This window comes from Daucus carota, chromosome 3, assembly GCF_001625215.2.
Source record: "Daucus carota subsp. sativus chromosome 3, DH1 v3.0, whole genome shotgun sequence".
Classification (NCBI taxonomy): Eukaryota; Viridiplantae; Streptophyta; class Magnoliopsida; order Apiales; family Apiaceae; genus Daucus; species Daucus carota.
The window spans coordinates 49,120,589-49,136,801 of NC_030383.2; the positions used below are offsets into that span (position 1 = coordinate 49,120,589).

A 16,213-nucleotide genomic window follows, 5' to 3' on the forward strand; every position below is an offset into this window, starting at 1 on the left:
CAGCTTCCTCTGCATCCTGCCAAGGGCAAAACCGTAATCTGACACCAAACCCGCGGTCCCCAAAACAAAACCCTCGAGCCAAAACAAAAAAAAAATCGAAAACTCCCCCCCCAAAAATTAAAAAATCCCCGCTCATTAAACCCTATAAAAACCCCCAAACCCCAATAGTCCCTCATCTCAACATCCACAATCCAATCTATACACACACATATACATACAAAACAAGCCACACATCTCTTCTCTTCCAAACCCTAATCCCCAAAATGCCTGCCCTACCCGAAGAGCCGCTCCTCGCCCCGAACCCGGACCGCTTCTGTATGTTCCCAATTCAATACCCTCAGATCTGGGAGATGTACAAGAAAGCCGAGGCCTCTTTCTGGACCGCCGAGGAAGTCGATTTATCTCAAGATAATGTTCACTGGGAAGCTTTGACTTCTGATGAGAAGCACTTTATTACCCATGTTCTCGCTTTTTTCGCCGCTTCTGATGGCATTGTGCTCGAGAATTTGGCCGGGAGGTTTATGAAGGAGGTGCAGGTGGCGGAGGCGAGGGCTTTTTATGGGTTTCAGATTGCGATAGAGAATATTCATTCGGAGATGTATAGTTTGTTGTTGGAGAGTTATATTAAGGATTCGGAGGAGAAGGCGAGGTTGTTCAGGGCGATTGAGACGATTCCGTGTGTCGAGAAGAAGGCCAAGTGGGCGATGAGGTGGATTGATGGAGGGGAGTCGTTTGCGGAGAGGATTATTGCGTTTGCTTGTGTGGAAGGGATTTTTTTCTCGGGGAGCTTCTGCGCGATTTTTTGGCTGAAGAAGAGGGGGCTTATGCCCGGATTGACTTTCTCGAATGAGCTGATTTCGAGGGATGAGGGTCTGCATTGTGATTTTGCATGTATGTTGTATGATTTGTTGAGGATGAAGCCGAGTGAGGAGCGGGTTAAGGGGATTGTAGCGGATGCGGTTGAGATTGAGAGGGAGTTTGTTTGTGATGCTTTGCCGTGTGCTTTGGTTGGGATGAATGGGGATTTGATGAGTCAGTATATTAAGTTTGTGGCGGATAGGTTGTTGGGAGCGTTGGGGTATGGGAAGATGTATAATGTGCAGAATCCATTTGATTGGATGGAGTTGATTTCGTTGCAGGGGAAGACTAATTTCTTTGAGAAGCGAGTTGGGGAGTATCAGAAGGCGTCTGTGATGAACAGCATCAATGGCAATGCTGATAGCCATGTGTTTAAGCTTGATGAGGATTTCTGATTTTAACTATGTTCATCTAATTTACTGTTATTCATAATGTATCCTCTCATATTCAGGAAGTTCGGATACTTCTGCTATGATGGAGTTCGTATGTAATATATGCAATGGAATGTTCTCTTTCGGATATGATGTGATTATATGACTGTTGTGTTGAAATTGGTATGAATCATTGAGCTTATATTATGCATCAATGTTAACTGATATTTTGATGATAAAAAGCTTCATTTGTATCTAATAATCTTGTCTTTGTGGTATGAATGTGGAATAGCTATTGTAATGAAGTCACAGCATATCTGTGAAGGTCTGCATTCTCATATTTTGTGAACTGATTAGAAGTTAGAACATAATAGGATCACAGGAATATGCTGATATCGTAATAGATGCAAAAAATTATGATCACAACATGAGGGTTATGTTGCATGGAATGTCAACATTTTAGTTTATATTCTTTATAATTTATTGATATTATGGTAGAAAAGCAAATTTGTAAGCAACTTTATATGTATCTTGTAAAGGCAATGTGTTCTTTGTGGTATACATGGAGAATAGCTACTGTAAAGAAGTCACAATATACAAGCATATGTCATGAGAGGAAAGGAAATTGATTGGAATTGACAATTAGGTATTCTCCCGTTTTGTAATGAGTGTAGATATTGTTCTTATTACGAGTGTAGATTTAAATTTGATTGTTTGCATTCCCACATTTTGTGAATTGTCACCCCACAAGATTGCTGGGATTTTGCAGTAAAGTAATGCAGTACTGATTTGCTGTATCAGCGGACTTATTCAGTATTTCTTTTTAGAGGCTGGATTGAGTGACTAAGAGCATCTCCAACCATCTAAAACCCTTAGCTAAAAAGTGAGTTGGCATACTTAAAATAAAAAAATTTAGCCAACAGCTCCAAAAACACAACTCCAACCATGCTCAGCTGTTGTCTATAAATTTAGCCAACCTCCTATGGATGGCTAAATTTGTCGAACCTCTACAGGTCTGTAAGAAAATCTGTAGGAAGATTGTACATCATTTATTACCATATTGAAATGATATATTCTATTTTAACAATTTAAAATATTAATAACATACTATTTTTAAATTATAGCCACCAATATAGCCAGTACCATTGAAGTAAAATGTCTTACAGGTTCAGCAAATTTTACATAATGTCTTACAGGTCCAATTTAGCCAACGATTATAGCCAACGCCGTTGGAGATGCTCTAATGCTGTAGTCGCTTGCTTACTCAATCTGAGTAAGATGATGCATAGTGCTGGTCTCAATAAACAATGTGCACCAAACATATTATGGCGTTTACTTATCAATTATATGCATCACTCTGTGACCAAACAAGTATATATGGGTCATTAGGGCATATTGAGTGCAGACAGTATGTGAGCAGTTGTAACCACCAAGTTTGTAAGAATTCTACTGGTTTTCTGCGTGTTGGTTAGCTAGTGTTACCTCTTGTTTACCATAAGTAAAATTTTGCATCAGTAGAGAATGTTGTCTGGAGGCCATGTTCTTTCCAAAAGTTCTGGTGAAGATCAGAGTTCGAATAGTTTGTCCAATCATAACTCTAGCTTGACATCCACTTATAGAGCATCTATAATAGCATCCAGAGTGCCGAGGGCCATTTTTCCCCCCTAGTTTCTATCTGTTATGATGATCTTGTACTTTCTCTTCTAAGCAGATAATTTCATTTGAGCCCAATCAATTTAGAATAATTACTTAAGAAAATATTATTGCAAATTTAAGCCCTGGGGGTTTCATCAATCCAGGCTTCTGCTACTAATATGATGGTCCAAGTATACAAGACAGTCGATGGATGATAATACTGGGGTGTAAATAAGCATCTCAAAACAGACATCACCCGGTTCTGATCATATAATTTCATAAAATTGTTGTAAAGTCAAATTTCTTTTCCATCAACCCGTGATGGACTCTACAGTAAGTTGCCACCAAAATGGGAAAAAGTTCATCAAGTTCTAACAAACTAATAACACATAACTATTGAAAGAACGTATAGACTGGAAAAAGATTAACCTAAGAAATACAATGAAAGATTTCTATTCCCAAATCAAGTAGCTAGTCCTTCAAGTGTTGCTGTATGATGTTGCATCCATCCCCTACAAAACTGAAATGCATAAATTTAGTTGATGCACAAATCAGGTTAAAGATTACTCTACTTAAAACGGGTATGCAATTTGTACAGAGTTCCTGAGTTTTAATAGAACAAACACAATCAATAAGAAACATAATCAAACCAAAATTAACTTGTTAAAAATGAATTCAGGATTCATCTTTCAGCAGCTAAAACCTTGAGCTCAAAGACATCAGGTACAAGGTAGGAAATCACCACAAAGAGTTGGAGACTAAAAATCTCTACACTTACTATGAGGCAAAAATACATATTGGGAGCAGACAGTTTCTCTAATCCAGTGACTTAACAAGTTAACATTACAATTTTATATGTAGCAATTTAATCTACATAACTATGGCTTAGTATTTACAAACTAATACAAAGTAATTTGATATGGATATACTCCCTCCGTCCCAATTTATTTGTCTTGTTTGATTTTTTATGGTCAACTTGACCAAACTTTGACTGAAATTTACCTATATAAAATAATAAGAAAAAATTGTAAAAAATATATTACTAGAATCTACATCTATTCTACTTTAATATGTATTTTTTTTATTTTCAGAGTCATGTGAGAATAATTACTAATTAACAGTCAAAGTTTGATCAATTTGACCACAAAAAGTCAACAAGACAGATAAATTGGGACGGAGGGAGTAACTATGAACAATATTTAGAGCCAAGTCTGGTAAAGTAATTCACAATCAAACGAGGTATGAACAATAAATAATGCAAAATCACCCACTTGAATCGTAGAATTCATCACAGGTGATCGTGTTTCCAAATCACAGAAAAATTGTATTATTATTATAATCATTATTATTCTAACAAACTCCAATGAATTAAAAGGCAGATGATCATGCTCACGCAGCACAAAAATAAGGCAACAAAATAAGCAAAAATCACAATCACTTATAAAACACAAAAGACAGTTGAGAAATAAATATAGATAAATGAATAGTAGACCTCAAGCAGCGCCGACAATGATGTTGTTAATAGGAATAAAGATGAGCTTGACGAAGAAGCCAACGAATCCCATCACCACGAATCCGACGGCTGTACGGAACGCAACCTTGGTGAATTCTGCGGAGAATAATCATAATAAAAAAGATATCAATTTCGAATGAATTAATAAGAGAGATGAAATTAAGAATAAGAGATGTAAGATGAGAAAGTGGAGGGGACCTTTGCGATCGGGCTTGTGGCAACGCTTGACAAGACGATAGCTGTCCTTGGAGAAGTCTCTGAGTGGATCGAAGACTGAATCTATGGCGTCCATGGCTTCTGTGTATGGGATTACTTGGATCTAGAAATTATGCACCAAGGAGACGCTGCTATATGGTTATGTATGTATGCGTGTTTGTATTTGCTTTTTCTTTTTTTCTTTTGTTTTAGAATTTCTGCGTAATAATGGTGAGTCAGCGAGCCAGGTGAGCAGGTTGATTGGACGAGCTTAGTCCATGTGAGATCCAACCACGTCATATTAGTGGGGAGCGTCAGAATGTATCAATAATAAGTTTGGTTTTTGCAATTTCGAAGCACAAAATTTTAATTCTAAATAGATTTAAATGATTTTTTCCTAGTATCAATAATTACATGAATGTAAGAATTTGTTCGAAATAGTTAGTTTGAATATAGAAATAATTTAACGAATTTAGAATCTATGCATCTATTTTTATTCTAAATATTTATATTTAAGTTGATCTAGTTTATTTAAATATATACTAGTCCTTTACGGTTAGTTTGAAAAAATTTAGTGAAATGTATATTATAATTTAGTTAACATAATTCATAGTATAAAAGCAATATCATAAATTTATAAATATACGTTTGACTATATTATTTACAATATTTTTATAATTTAGTTTTGATATGATAATTTTATTTATCATACAGTAAAAACTCTATAAATTAATAATGTCGGGACCGGAGAAATTTATTAATTTAGAGAGTTATTAATTTATCGATAAATTAATAATTATTAATTTAAAGAGTTTTTAATCGATTATACTATACATACCAAACAAAAAGGCATACTGTATATAAATTAATATACCAAACAAAAAGACAAATTAGTTTATCTTTTTTAGAATTACACTGGAGTGAACCTTGGGAATTAACGTAAATGAGTAAGTACTGTGTTCATATGTATTGAAAATTAATACTCCATCCGTCCCAACATATTGTTTACGTTCACTGTTTGCACGCATTTTGAGGCTCTTATAAAGTATAGTTCGATAACGTTTTTTTAAAATATTTTTTTTTTGAATTTAAGTTTAAACATCTAACTTTTTTTCAGGATTTTTTTTTAAAAAAATATAGTATGGAACTATACTTTATAAGGGTCTTAAAATGCGTGCCCAAAAGTAACGTAAAGAAGGACGAAGGGAGTAATGACTTTTGAAGTAATGTACATGAAATGTAAATAAGAGGAATAGATGTGTTCAATGTATTCTTAAGCAATTTTGGCATATATAAATTACATAAATATGTTAGAATATTCAAACAATATCTCACAAGATGGCTTCTCATCTAAGAGGTGTTGCGAAATCTAAAAAAAAAACAGGTAATTATTAAATCATATTTCAATAGAGTGTAATATATTATTTTGAGCTTTTATGAATTATTTTTTTTTTTGACAAAAGCTTTTATGAATTATTAATTTATGATTTTCTTGAGACCAAAAATTATAAAGAGATTTTCCAAAAAATTATTATCTTATTATTTTATCGAGTTTTTCAGTTTTTTACATTGGCCCAAGTCGGGACCGAAAAAATTTATTATTTTAGAGAATTTATTAATTTACCGAGTATTAATTTAAAGAGTTTCTACTGTATTATCATTCATATACCAAATTTCAGCGAATAGTTTCATCGAAATATCGATTCATTTCATTTTTAACTCATAATAATATATTATGGAAAATGCTAGGAACCCCAAATATTCATCCCAAAATTTTTTCCCAAATGACGTGGCGAAATTTCATTGGTTGCCTTCATTCCCATAATAATGAGGCCTCCCTGCAGATTCATCAATCATCCAATCAAATTTCTCCACTTATTATCCACGTCATTTGGTAACAAATTTTGGGAAAAAAATTTGGAGTCTCTAGCATTGCCCATATATTATTTCATCTGATTCGAGTCACGCAAATGGAATGAGGAGAAGAAGGGGCCCATCATCTTAAAAACGCTAAAAATGAGCCCCAGCGTAGTGGCAGCCGGCCCCCACGGTTAGCGTATTTACTCCGAACACAAAAGATCAAACAGAGGCAAGGCGAGCACAGCTTCATTTTATCAAGAGAGAACAGCGAGAGAGAGAGAGGAGAGAGATGGATCCAGACGCAGTTGCAAAGGCATTTGTGGAGCACTACTACACGACATTCGATATGGACAGATCTGGTTTAAGTAATTTGTATCAGGACAACTCTATGTTGACCTTTGAAGGTCAGAAGATCCAGGGGAATGCTAATATAGTAGCTAAGCTGGTTTCACTGCCGTTTACGCAGTGTAAACACACCATTACTACTGTTGATTGTCAGCCTTCTGGTCCTGCTGCTGGTATGCTTGTGTTTGTTAGTGGTACTCTTCAACTTGCTGGTGAACAACACGGTCTCAAGTTCAGTCAGGTACTCTCTCTCTCTCTCCCTCTCTCCCTCTCTCGGTAATCGGTATGCATGTCATCAAACACCTATATGTAGATGTGTGTGTCTGTGTTGATTTTTGATTCTCTGTCGGAAATATGAAGGATTAGTTATTGATGCACAGCAATGGTATATGTGCTTTGTGCCTTTTCTTATTTTGTAATTATTGCTGCATATTTGTGATATTCTGCGGCTTTGGGCCGCAACTAGTGTGCCTGAAAGACTGAAAATAATAGATTGTGAAACTGGAGGATGGATGTGCACGTTGTTGCCTGTTTAAGTTATTGATCCATCGTCACTAATCCTGTACGGTTGCATATTCAATTATTTTTGTGTATCATAACGTAGAACTACTTTGATCCTTTTTAAAAAGTATAGGTATTTTTTTTTAAAATAAAACTTCTAGAACTAGATTTAACTGCTAGTTGTCCTTTAAAGACTACTTCAGTTGTGATACATCATACAAAGTAACAACTGTTACATAATATTTAAAGAGGTAAATATCATATATAGCTCAACAGTGAATTGTATTATTTGGTCTTTGTAGAAGTGCTTTTAAGTCCATCCTGTACCCCTATTTTATGTTCTTAAGAACCTCTCAGTCCAAACTTTAAGGACTGCGCACTACCCTCCTGTTTTTTGCGGACTGGGGGATTTGGAGCTTACACTCTCGCCTTTACTTTCACTCTCTCTTTGTTCACTGGCTAGTGAAATCCCTGTTTGAAATGCTTCGCATGCTTTTGCTTTTCTCGTAGTCTATTTCTTCAAAATGCTATTTCCTTTCCTCGTGTTTGCTGAATACGTATTGCATTCCAAATCAGTAGAACGCTTGAACACTAAATATTGCACACACATTTTTAGAACATACGTAGGCCTGTCATGATTGAATGATTTGAAGTGCTTGTGCTAATTCCCTTGTTCAGTATTATGTTCGTTTTTGCTGCGAGCTTGCTAATATTGTATCCAATCAGTTGGTAAAGGTCTGGCGGTCTTTGTTCATCTTAGGTAAACTAGAGGTGAAAGAAATCACAAGAATTTTCTTCTTTTTTAATGTAAGATATCTAAACTATTATTATTGGAACCTATTACAAACCAGAACCACACCTTCAGTTTCTCATACTAAAAGAGCGCTTGTTAGATTTTTTTTAGGGATTTGTTGTGGTCTGGGGTGTTGGATTAAATTATTTTCCAAGTTGTATCAGCATGATACAAGTCATCCAAATACACATATATTAAAAATAATTATAATTATTTGTATTGTTTGCATATATTTTACGGTGTTTTAATACATTGATGCATATGCGACAAGACGATAATATATCTTTTCATATTATGACTTGTTCTTTTATTGTTTGCATATTATCATTGGACTTATTATGCCTTCACTTTGTGATACAGATGTTCCATTTGATGCCTACGCCCCAAGGAAGTTTCTATGTGTTCAATGACATATTCCGCTTGAATTATGCTTGAAGTTTAGGGATGTATGTGAATCCAACAATTACATTATTTGTGTCCAGTAACTAAAGAAGTTATCTGGAAGGTTATATACATTTAGGTATTGAGAGATGCCGAAAGATATTCCTACTAAAATGTTTTCTCCATTTATTAAAGCTATTCTCGTCTTATCTGTCGCTTGTGTTATTTTCTTAGCATCTACAAAATCTCTTTTATACTATCGATTACTTGCTATATTGCTAGTTGCTTTCCTCTCCCACCAGTCTGAGTGCGTAGCATGTATGAGACAGTTCCTACTGATGCAGCATGACCGGGATAGGAATGTCTTTAAAAATCGAGACTGAATCTATGAGTTTTTATATATATATAGAGAAAAGTGCACTTTGTGTACCTGTACTATGGCCTACACAGCACTTGCAATACTGTAGTTTCAATTCCTGCACCCGTGGTACTAGACTATCTAATTTAATGCAGTTAGTGTGCCACCGTCAGTTTAACACTGACGCCGTGAGTTTAATTTCTAATTAGCAGGGTAATTAACTTCGTAACGGCTATTTTGCTGCTCTATAAAGTCTTTCCCCCAACATCTCCCTTTCACAGAACAAACCCTAAATCTCTCTCTCTCTCTCTCTACCCTAAATCTCTCTCTCTGTACCCTAAATCTTCTTTTCTCTATCGCCTCTTTGGACAAATGGCCGCAGCAAACAGCAGCAACGCCAATTCTGGAGACTCTCGTGAGATTCCAGATCTCGATTTGTGTTTCTGTGACCTGCGTGTTGTTGAGAGCTACTGTTGGTTTGAGGAAAATGCAGGTAGGAAGCAGGTTGTGTGCCCCAAGGGGTGGAAGGGCTGTGCATACTCCAGGTGGATCGAGCCACCGCACGAGGAGCGTTCTGTGGCTGTTATTCAGAAGGTGTTGAAAGAGCTGAACGACAACAAAATCAGGCACTCTCTGCAGGTGAGTCGGATTCATGGAAAGCACGCCAAAAAAATCAAGCATATCAAGTCTATGATTCAAGCTGTGCACACTGATGATGATGATTCTGATGGCGAGGAGTAGGCCATGGTTTAATGTTTGGTGTAGTTTGCAAGAAGGATGTGGTGTGATGTAGTAGTTTGTAGTTGCATTTGATGTAGTAGTTTGTTTAGTTTGGTTGAAAAATGGTTTGTTTTGTCTGGTTTGATGGTGTAATGTTTCACTTGTCTGTAATGCAATTTCAGTTTTTCCATCCAACTCCATAATCTATCATTTGAAATGACTCACAGCAAAGTAAAGCTAAGTAGAAGAAGTGTAAAGCAAACAAAGCAAAGATTTCCATAACATAAAATTGTACCAAATAGTTACATCCACATTCCACCAAAATATGGTTTCCATAAGTTCAGAGCAGAAGACTAAGTTATGGTTTACATCCCACCAAAATATACCTTCCAAATTCATGTTACCACAGTTGACATGAATTAATGACCACAAAATCCATACATTACACCACAAAATCCATACATTACACCACAAAAGTAAATTAAGCAGCAAACCACAAAATCCATAGTTTACTATCTTAAATTTTCCAAGCAGCAGCCTGAGCAAATTTCTTCCTATTGTCCTGCTTTGCCTTTCTTGCTACCTCTAGTTTCCTCAGACTGGTGACAGGGGCACTCCTGCCATCTCCAAAATCCTCTGCTTCTATGCCATGTACTGTGTTCTTTGCAGATGTTGTCTTCTTTTTCTTTGTGAAAATGCCACCTTGACTGGCATCTCCCATTGCAGGAGTTTTGGATGTAGGCCTTTTTTGCTTTGGAGCTGATTTGTTGGTGGCCCCTTCCTGCAAGTTGGTTGCAGCACCCTCTTCCCTGGGTCCATCTTCTCCTGCAGCACCCTCTTCCCTTGCTCCATCTTCAACTGCTTCTGATGTCGGTTCCTTGGGTGCTTTTGCCTTCTTAACCCTCACCTTCACTTGTTTCTCACACCCTTTAGCTCTATCTGAGGCCTGTTTAAAAGTAAATAAACATTAGCATGTAGATACAACCACTAAACATTAGCATGTAGATACAGCCTATCTTACCCTTGCTTGGCATGTTCTTGTGTTATGATTAGCCTCCAAACAGTATGTGCACCTCAAGTAACTGTTTTTCCTAGTAAGTTTTGTGGCTCCAACTTGAGGGACATCACTTGTCTTGTTTCTTTTTTTCTTGGGCCTACCAGTTTGTGCTTTAATTGTAGGAGGTAGTGGCCTTGGAAAATTTGTGGGAGCCCACTCTGATTCCCCACATATGGGCTCAATGATGTAGCTGTAGCATTCTAAAAAAACATCTTTAGTATAGCTTTTGTGTATGTAGGGCTCAAACCTCTTTTTTGCCCATGCAATGCATGCACATGCATGGTAACATGGGATCCCTGACAACTCCCATTTCTTGCAGGCACACCTCTGGGCATCCAAGTCCACCACCATTTCAAAACCTCCCTCTGTCACAGTCACTAGGTACTTAGAACCTCCAGACCATACTACATGGCAGCCTTTACTTGCTTCAATTGCCCTGCATATCAATTAATAATGCAGCATTTAATTTCTCATTCTCATTGCATTCAATACATCCTTACTTGTTCAGCCTCAATTATTAATCAAGGATTTAAAGACTTACTTGTTCAGCCTTCTCATTGCATTGGGGCATATGGGATTCAATGCATAACTTGCTTGCATTTTATTCCTCCTTTTTTGTATCCTAGACATGACATCAATGTGTATCCCCTTCAACATGCTTATTATTGGCAGATCCCTGTACTTCTTGATGCTGCTGTTAAATACCTCACATTGATTGTTGACAAATTGATCTGATTTGCAGATGAATCTAAAAGAACTTCTACTCCATTGGGACCTTGGTTTCTCCATCAACCAATCATAGCATTTTTTTGATAACTACAAAAAAATGACACATCAATATCTTACCTTCTAAACAATACACATTCTAAACAATACACATTCTAAACAATACACATATCTTACCTTCTTTAGTTCTTCCATATGTTTGTTAAACATGTAGTCAGTTGTGGACCTTGCTGCAGCCCACAAGCACTGCCTAACTCCAATCCCCTTGAACTCCTTCCACATGTTCTTGTAGAGGTGCATGACACAAAATCTGTGTTCAGCACCTGGAACAATTGCTTCAAGGGCATTTATCAACCCCTGACATAGATAACATTTTGTATTTTAGAAATACTTGTAAAATTAAAAAGAAAATAGTAAATAAGTGTTAGATATATACCTTCTGTCTGTCACTTATGAATGTCCAGCTCCCTGAATTGTCAATCCCCAAGTCCTCAACTATTTGTTGTAGAAACCAATTCCAGCTGTCTGAGTTTTCTGCCTCCACAACAGCCCATGCTATGGGATACATCCCATCATTAGCATCTGAACCTACTGCTGTTAGCAACTGTCCTCCAAAGGGTCCTTTAAGGTGGCACCCATCTAGGCCCACTAAAGGCCTGCAACCACTCTTAAACCCTTGCTTGATTGGACCAAAACAGGTGTAAAACCTCTTAAATTTCTTCCTTTCATCAGGATCCCCATCTTCAGTCATCACAAGCACTGTACTTCCAGGCATTGCTTTCCTCAGTTCAGAAGCATAGTCCCATAACTTACTATATTGCTCTGCATGACTCCCATTTATCTTCTCCAAAGCCTTTCTTTTTGCTCTACCAATTGCATGTATACTAACATGGCAATTCCAGTCATTTACAACCTTTTTATGAAATGCAGAAAGAGGCCATGTGGGATTCATTCTTAGCTCATTTTCATAGTGCTTGGCAATCCACCTGCTGTTAATCTGTTTTTGATGAAAAGTCTGCAAACAAGTGTGTGTGCTATGGTATGACTTTATTTGAAAGGTGTCTGAGTTCTTCATCCTAGAGCAGTAAATACTCCACTCACAGCCTTCACCCTCACAAACAAATTTAGCCCTTGTCCCATAGTTTCTGCACTGTTTGATTGGCCTTCTTTCTATTATTGCTTGTTTTCTCACAGCATCTCTAAAAAGCTGAACAGTTGGAAATAACTGACCCAACTCAAACTTTGGATGGCTCATCTCACCCACATCAAAGACATTATAGCTATCCTCTTCTTCATCTGTTGTATTGGAGGCCATCCTTTCATCCTCACTCCCTGCATACTTTGTTTCATCAGATGAGTACTCATAATGCTCATCTGCATTTTCCACACTGGGTGACTTATCTTTGGTCTTTGTAGAAGCAACTTTCTTCCCCTTATCTGTCTTTTCTTTGTTGGACTTTTCATTAGCTATCCCTTTCCCCTTTGCCTTAACACTCTTATTCTCTTTTTCTGTGGCCCTTTTTTGTCTTGTTTCATTGTGGTTGCAAACCTCATCATCAGTACTATCCACATTAGACCCATCTGAAAAGAATGAGTCCTCAGTGTCACTATCTTCTTCCACAGCTTCATAGTCTGAATCATCAGAATCAGAATATCCATCCTCATTAATAACCTCCTCAACATTCTCATCAGCATCCTTATCACCCCCCTCCTGAACATTCTTATCAGCATCATTACCACCCCCCTCATCAACATCATTAGCAGCCCCATCATCAACATCATTACCAGCCCCCTCCCCAATGTTACCAGCCCCATCCTCAAAACTCTTATCAGCCCCATCCTCAAAACTCTTATCAGCCCCACCCTCAAAACTAAAATCAGCCCCACCCTCAAAACTCTTAGCACCCTCATAAACCTGAATAGCAAACTCTTCAAACTGGGAGTCAAAGTTAAATTCCTGTGAAGGGTGGAATTCTTGTGTGAGCTCTCCATCAGGTGTGCAACTTACTAGAGGTGTTTGTGTCACAGAGAATATGTACACCAGCTTTGGTGGCCTAAAACCTACAATCTCAGCCATCTCCACAATTTTTGCATCATTACTTAAGTGATATAACCCCTTCTCAAAGTCACTCAGTGGTAGCTTGTAGTAAAGTTCAGAAAAACCAAAAACACCACAGTCCCTCAACATGCCAGTTATCTCAAGTATACTAACTTTGTCGACATCACAGCAATCTACATAACTAAAAGTGCCTCCAACATATCGTTTTGGATTCTCTCTAAAAACCCCACCATAGAATAGTTTAATGGTGAACATGTCGGGGTCTGCAATTTAAAAGGAAACAAATCTAAACAACAACCAGACAAGAACAGAATCTAACACTAGGGGACCACAATCGACAATATTAAAGTATACACTAAATTAAGCATATCAGGGACCACATATGTATGCACACAAACCCTAATTACAATCACAGTACAGTTGAATATAACAGCACAGTACAAACCCTAATTGTAAACGAGTATAAATGGCTTACCAGTATAATCTGGACATTCGTTAGGAGCGTAGATCTCGTTGTCTGCTTTTGCTCGTACTACCCACTCCATGGTTATCGATCAGTGAATGATGATGGTATCGATTCAGTGAGTGATGCTTGAAGAGTAACTACTGCTACAAAATGCCGCGTCTTTTGTTCTTGTCTGGGTGTTTGTTGTTTAAATGACTGAAATAACCACCGCTAATTAGAAATTAAACTCACGGCGTCAGTGTTAAACTGACGGTGGCACACTAACTGCATGAAATTAGATAGTCTAGTACCACGGGTGCAGGAATTGAAACTACAGTATTGCAAGTGCTGTATAGGCCATAGTACAGGTACAGGATTTGGAGCTTACACTCTCGCCTTTACTTTCACTCTCTCTTTGTTCACTGGCTAGTGAAATCCCTGTTTGAAATGCTTCGCATGCTTTTGCTTTTCTCGTAGTCTATTTCTTCAAAATGCTATTTCCTTTCCTCGTGTTTGCTGAATACGTATTGCATTCCAAATCAGTAGAACGCTTGAACACTAAATATTGCACACACATTTTTAGAACATACGTAGGCCTGTCATGATTGAATGATTTGAAGTGCTTGTGCTAATTCCCTTGTTCAGTATTATGTTCGTTTTTGCTGCGAGCTTGCTAATATTGTATCCAATCAGTTGGTAAAGGTCTGGCGGTCTTTGTTCATCTTAGGTAAACTAGAGGTGAAAGAAATCACAAGAATTTTCTTCTTTTTTAATGTAAGATATCTAAACTATTATTATTGGAACCTATTACAAACCAGAACCACACCTTCAGTTTCTCATACTAAAAGAGCGCTTGTTAGATTTTTTTTAGGGATTTGTTGTGGTCTGGGGTGTTGGATTAAATTATTTTCCAAGTTGTATCAGCATGATACAAGTCATCCAAATACACATATATTAAAAATAATTATAATTATTTGTATTGTTTGCATATATTTTACGGTGTTTTAATACATTGATGCATATGCGACAAGACGATAATATATCTTTTCATATTATGACTTGTTCTTTTATTGTTTGCATATTATCATTGGACTTATTATGCCTTCACTTTGTGATACAGATGTTCCATTTGATGCCTACGCCCCAAGGAAGTTTCTATGTGTTCAATGACATATTCCGCTTGAATTATGCTTGAAGTTTAGGGATGTATGTGAATCCAACAATTACATTATTTGTGTCCAGTAACTAAAGAAGTTATCTGGAAGGTTATATACATTTAGGTATTGAGAGATGCCGAAAGATATTCCTACTAAAATGTTTTCTCCATTTATTAAAGCTATTCTCGTCTTATCTGTCGCTTGTGTTATTTTCTTAGCATCTACAAAATCTCTTTTATACTATCGATTACTTGCTATATTGCTAGTTGCTTTCCTCTCCCACCAGTCTGAGTGCGTAGCATGTATGAGACAGTTCCTACTGATGCAGCATGACCGGGATAGGAATGTCTTTAAAAATCGAGACTGAATCTATGAGTTTTTATATATATATATGGTTGATATATATCCATAACTCTACTAATTTCTGGTCATTGACTCATTGGTCAGTGTTATAGACAATCACAGGATAAAAGTAACTGTGAAATTGCTCGTCTTGAGAAAAGGTAACTATAAATCTAATATGTGTGGATTATCTATTTCTAGCACAACCTTAAAGAGTGAGTAGCTGTGTGGATCATCTCTTTTCTAACACAACCTTAGAGTGGAGTAGCTCTTGGGCCATTGGTAAACCATGATGATAGTCATAGTCTAGATAGCGATGGGTAACAGATTGCATTTGAAAAACCTTCTACCTCATTGCCTTGGTTGGCCTAAATTGCTAAACTATTGACTGCAACAGTTTATGGTGAGGATTTTGGCTTTTAATTCAGTGTGCCTAGTCCTCCCCTGTCCCGTTTAATGCTCATCTTCTTATGGTCATCGTTGTCACTGTTGTAGAGGCAAACCTGTGCTCATAATGTAGGCATGGTGACCTGATGTTGCTGGTAATATAGGGGACCTGACAAGTTTGGAAGGTAAGAACACATACATGTATGGTTGACCATCGTACTGAATACTGATGCAGGGTGCTCAATCGTAGTGCTGAGAGCATTTTGTTTTTGTTTCATTTTTTAGTCAATGATTTTCTTGGCGTTGTATTTTCGTATAAATTTCCCTCTTTCATCCTAAAATATATAAATACAAAGGTTATTTTTGAGAATGGGATATGATGCAACTCAAAGCTCAGTTTCAAAAAGTAAATACTGTATATACTCCCATCAACATTCTAACTATTGGAGTTGAGAATAGCTGGTGTATTTGCTCGTTCTCTTATCCAATATATTTTTGAAAAGATTTAAA

General features: G+C 37.0%; 4 protein-coding genes across 6 annotated transcripts; 2 read left to right on the forward strand and 2 right to left on the reverse strand.

Annotated features, from left to right (window-relative positions):
* Positions 1 to 151: 151 nt before the first annotated feature.
* LOC108210735 (ribonucleoside-diphosphate reductase small chain) lies at positions 152 to 1,379 on the forward strand. The gene has a single exon (XM_017382125.2). The coding sequence runs from the start codon at positions 264 to 266 to the stop codon at positions 1,251 to 1,253; it is 990 nt and encodes a 329-aa protein (XP_017237614.1). The 5' UTR covers positions 152 to 263; the 3' UTR covers positions 1,254 to 1,379.
* Positions 1,380 to 3,098: 1,719 nt separating this feature from the next.
* On the reverse strand, positions 3,099 to 4,752 carry LOC108211631 (protein transport protein Sec61 subunit gamma-1-like). Of its 2 annotated transcripts, none has more exons than XM_017383279.2 (3): positions 4,576 to 4,748; positions 4,357 to 4,473; positions 3,099 to 3,384 (listed from the first exon to the last, which is right to left on the reverse strand). In XM_017383279.2, exons 1-2 carry the CDS (start codon positions 4,667 to 4,669, stop codon positions 4,358 to 4,360), a joined length of 210 nt encoding a protein of 69 aa, XP_017238768.1. In that variant the 5' UTR covers positions 4,670 to 4,748; the 3' UTR covers positions 3,099 to 3,384; position 4,357. The 2 variants fall into 2 exon arrangements, with proteins under 2 accessions (XP_017238768.1, XP_017238769.1); XM_017383280.2 differs by having other exon boundaries at positions 3,215 to 3,376; positions 4,576 to 4,752.
* Positions 4,753 to 6,551: 1,799 nt separating this feature from the next.
* On the forward strand, positions 6,552 to 15,169 carry LOC108210682 (nuclear transport factor 2B). Of its 2 annotated transcripts, XR_001804891.2 has the most exons (3): positions 6,582 to 7,018; positions 8,432 to 8,591; positions 14,938 to 15,169. XR_001804891.2 is itself a non-coding variant. In XM_017382067.2 (2 exons), exons 1-2 carry the CDS (start codon positions 6,722 to 6,724, stop codon positions 8,504 to 8,506), a joined length of 372 nt encoding a protein of 123 aa, XP_017237556.1. In that variant the 5' UTR covers positions 6,552 to 6,721; the 3' UTR covers positions 8,507 to 8,663. The 2 variants fall into 2 exon arrangements, 1 of the variants encoding a protein (XP_017237556.1); XM_017382067.2 differs by lacking the exon at positions 14,938 to 15,169 and having other exon boundaries at positions 6,552 to 7,018; positions 8,432 to 8,663.
* Positions 9,964 to 14,028, reverse strand: LOC108212612 (uncharacterized). Its single transcript, XM_064090093.1, has 5 exons — positions 13,848 to 14,028; positions 11,750 to 13,635; positions 11,491 to 11,670; positions 11,129 to 11,403; positions 9,964 to 11,023 (listed from the first exon to the last, which is right to left on the reverse strand). Exons 1-5 carry the CDS (start codon positions 13,915 to 13,917, stop codon positions 10,543 to 10,545), a joined length of 2,892 nt encoding a protein of 963 aa, XP_063946163.1. The 5' UTR covers positions 13,918 to 14,028; the 3' UTR covers positions 9,964 to 10,542.
* Positions 15,170 to 16,213: the final 1,044 nt, after the last annotated feature.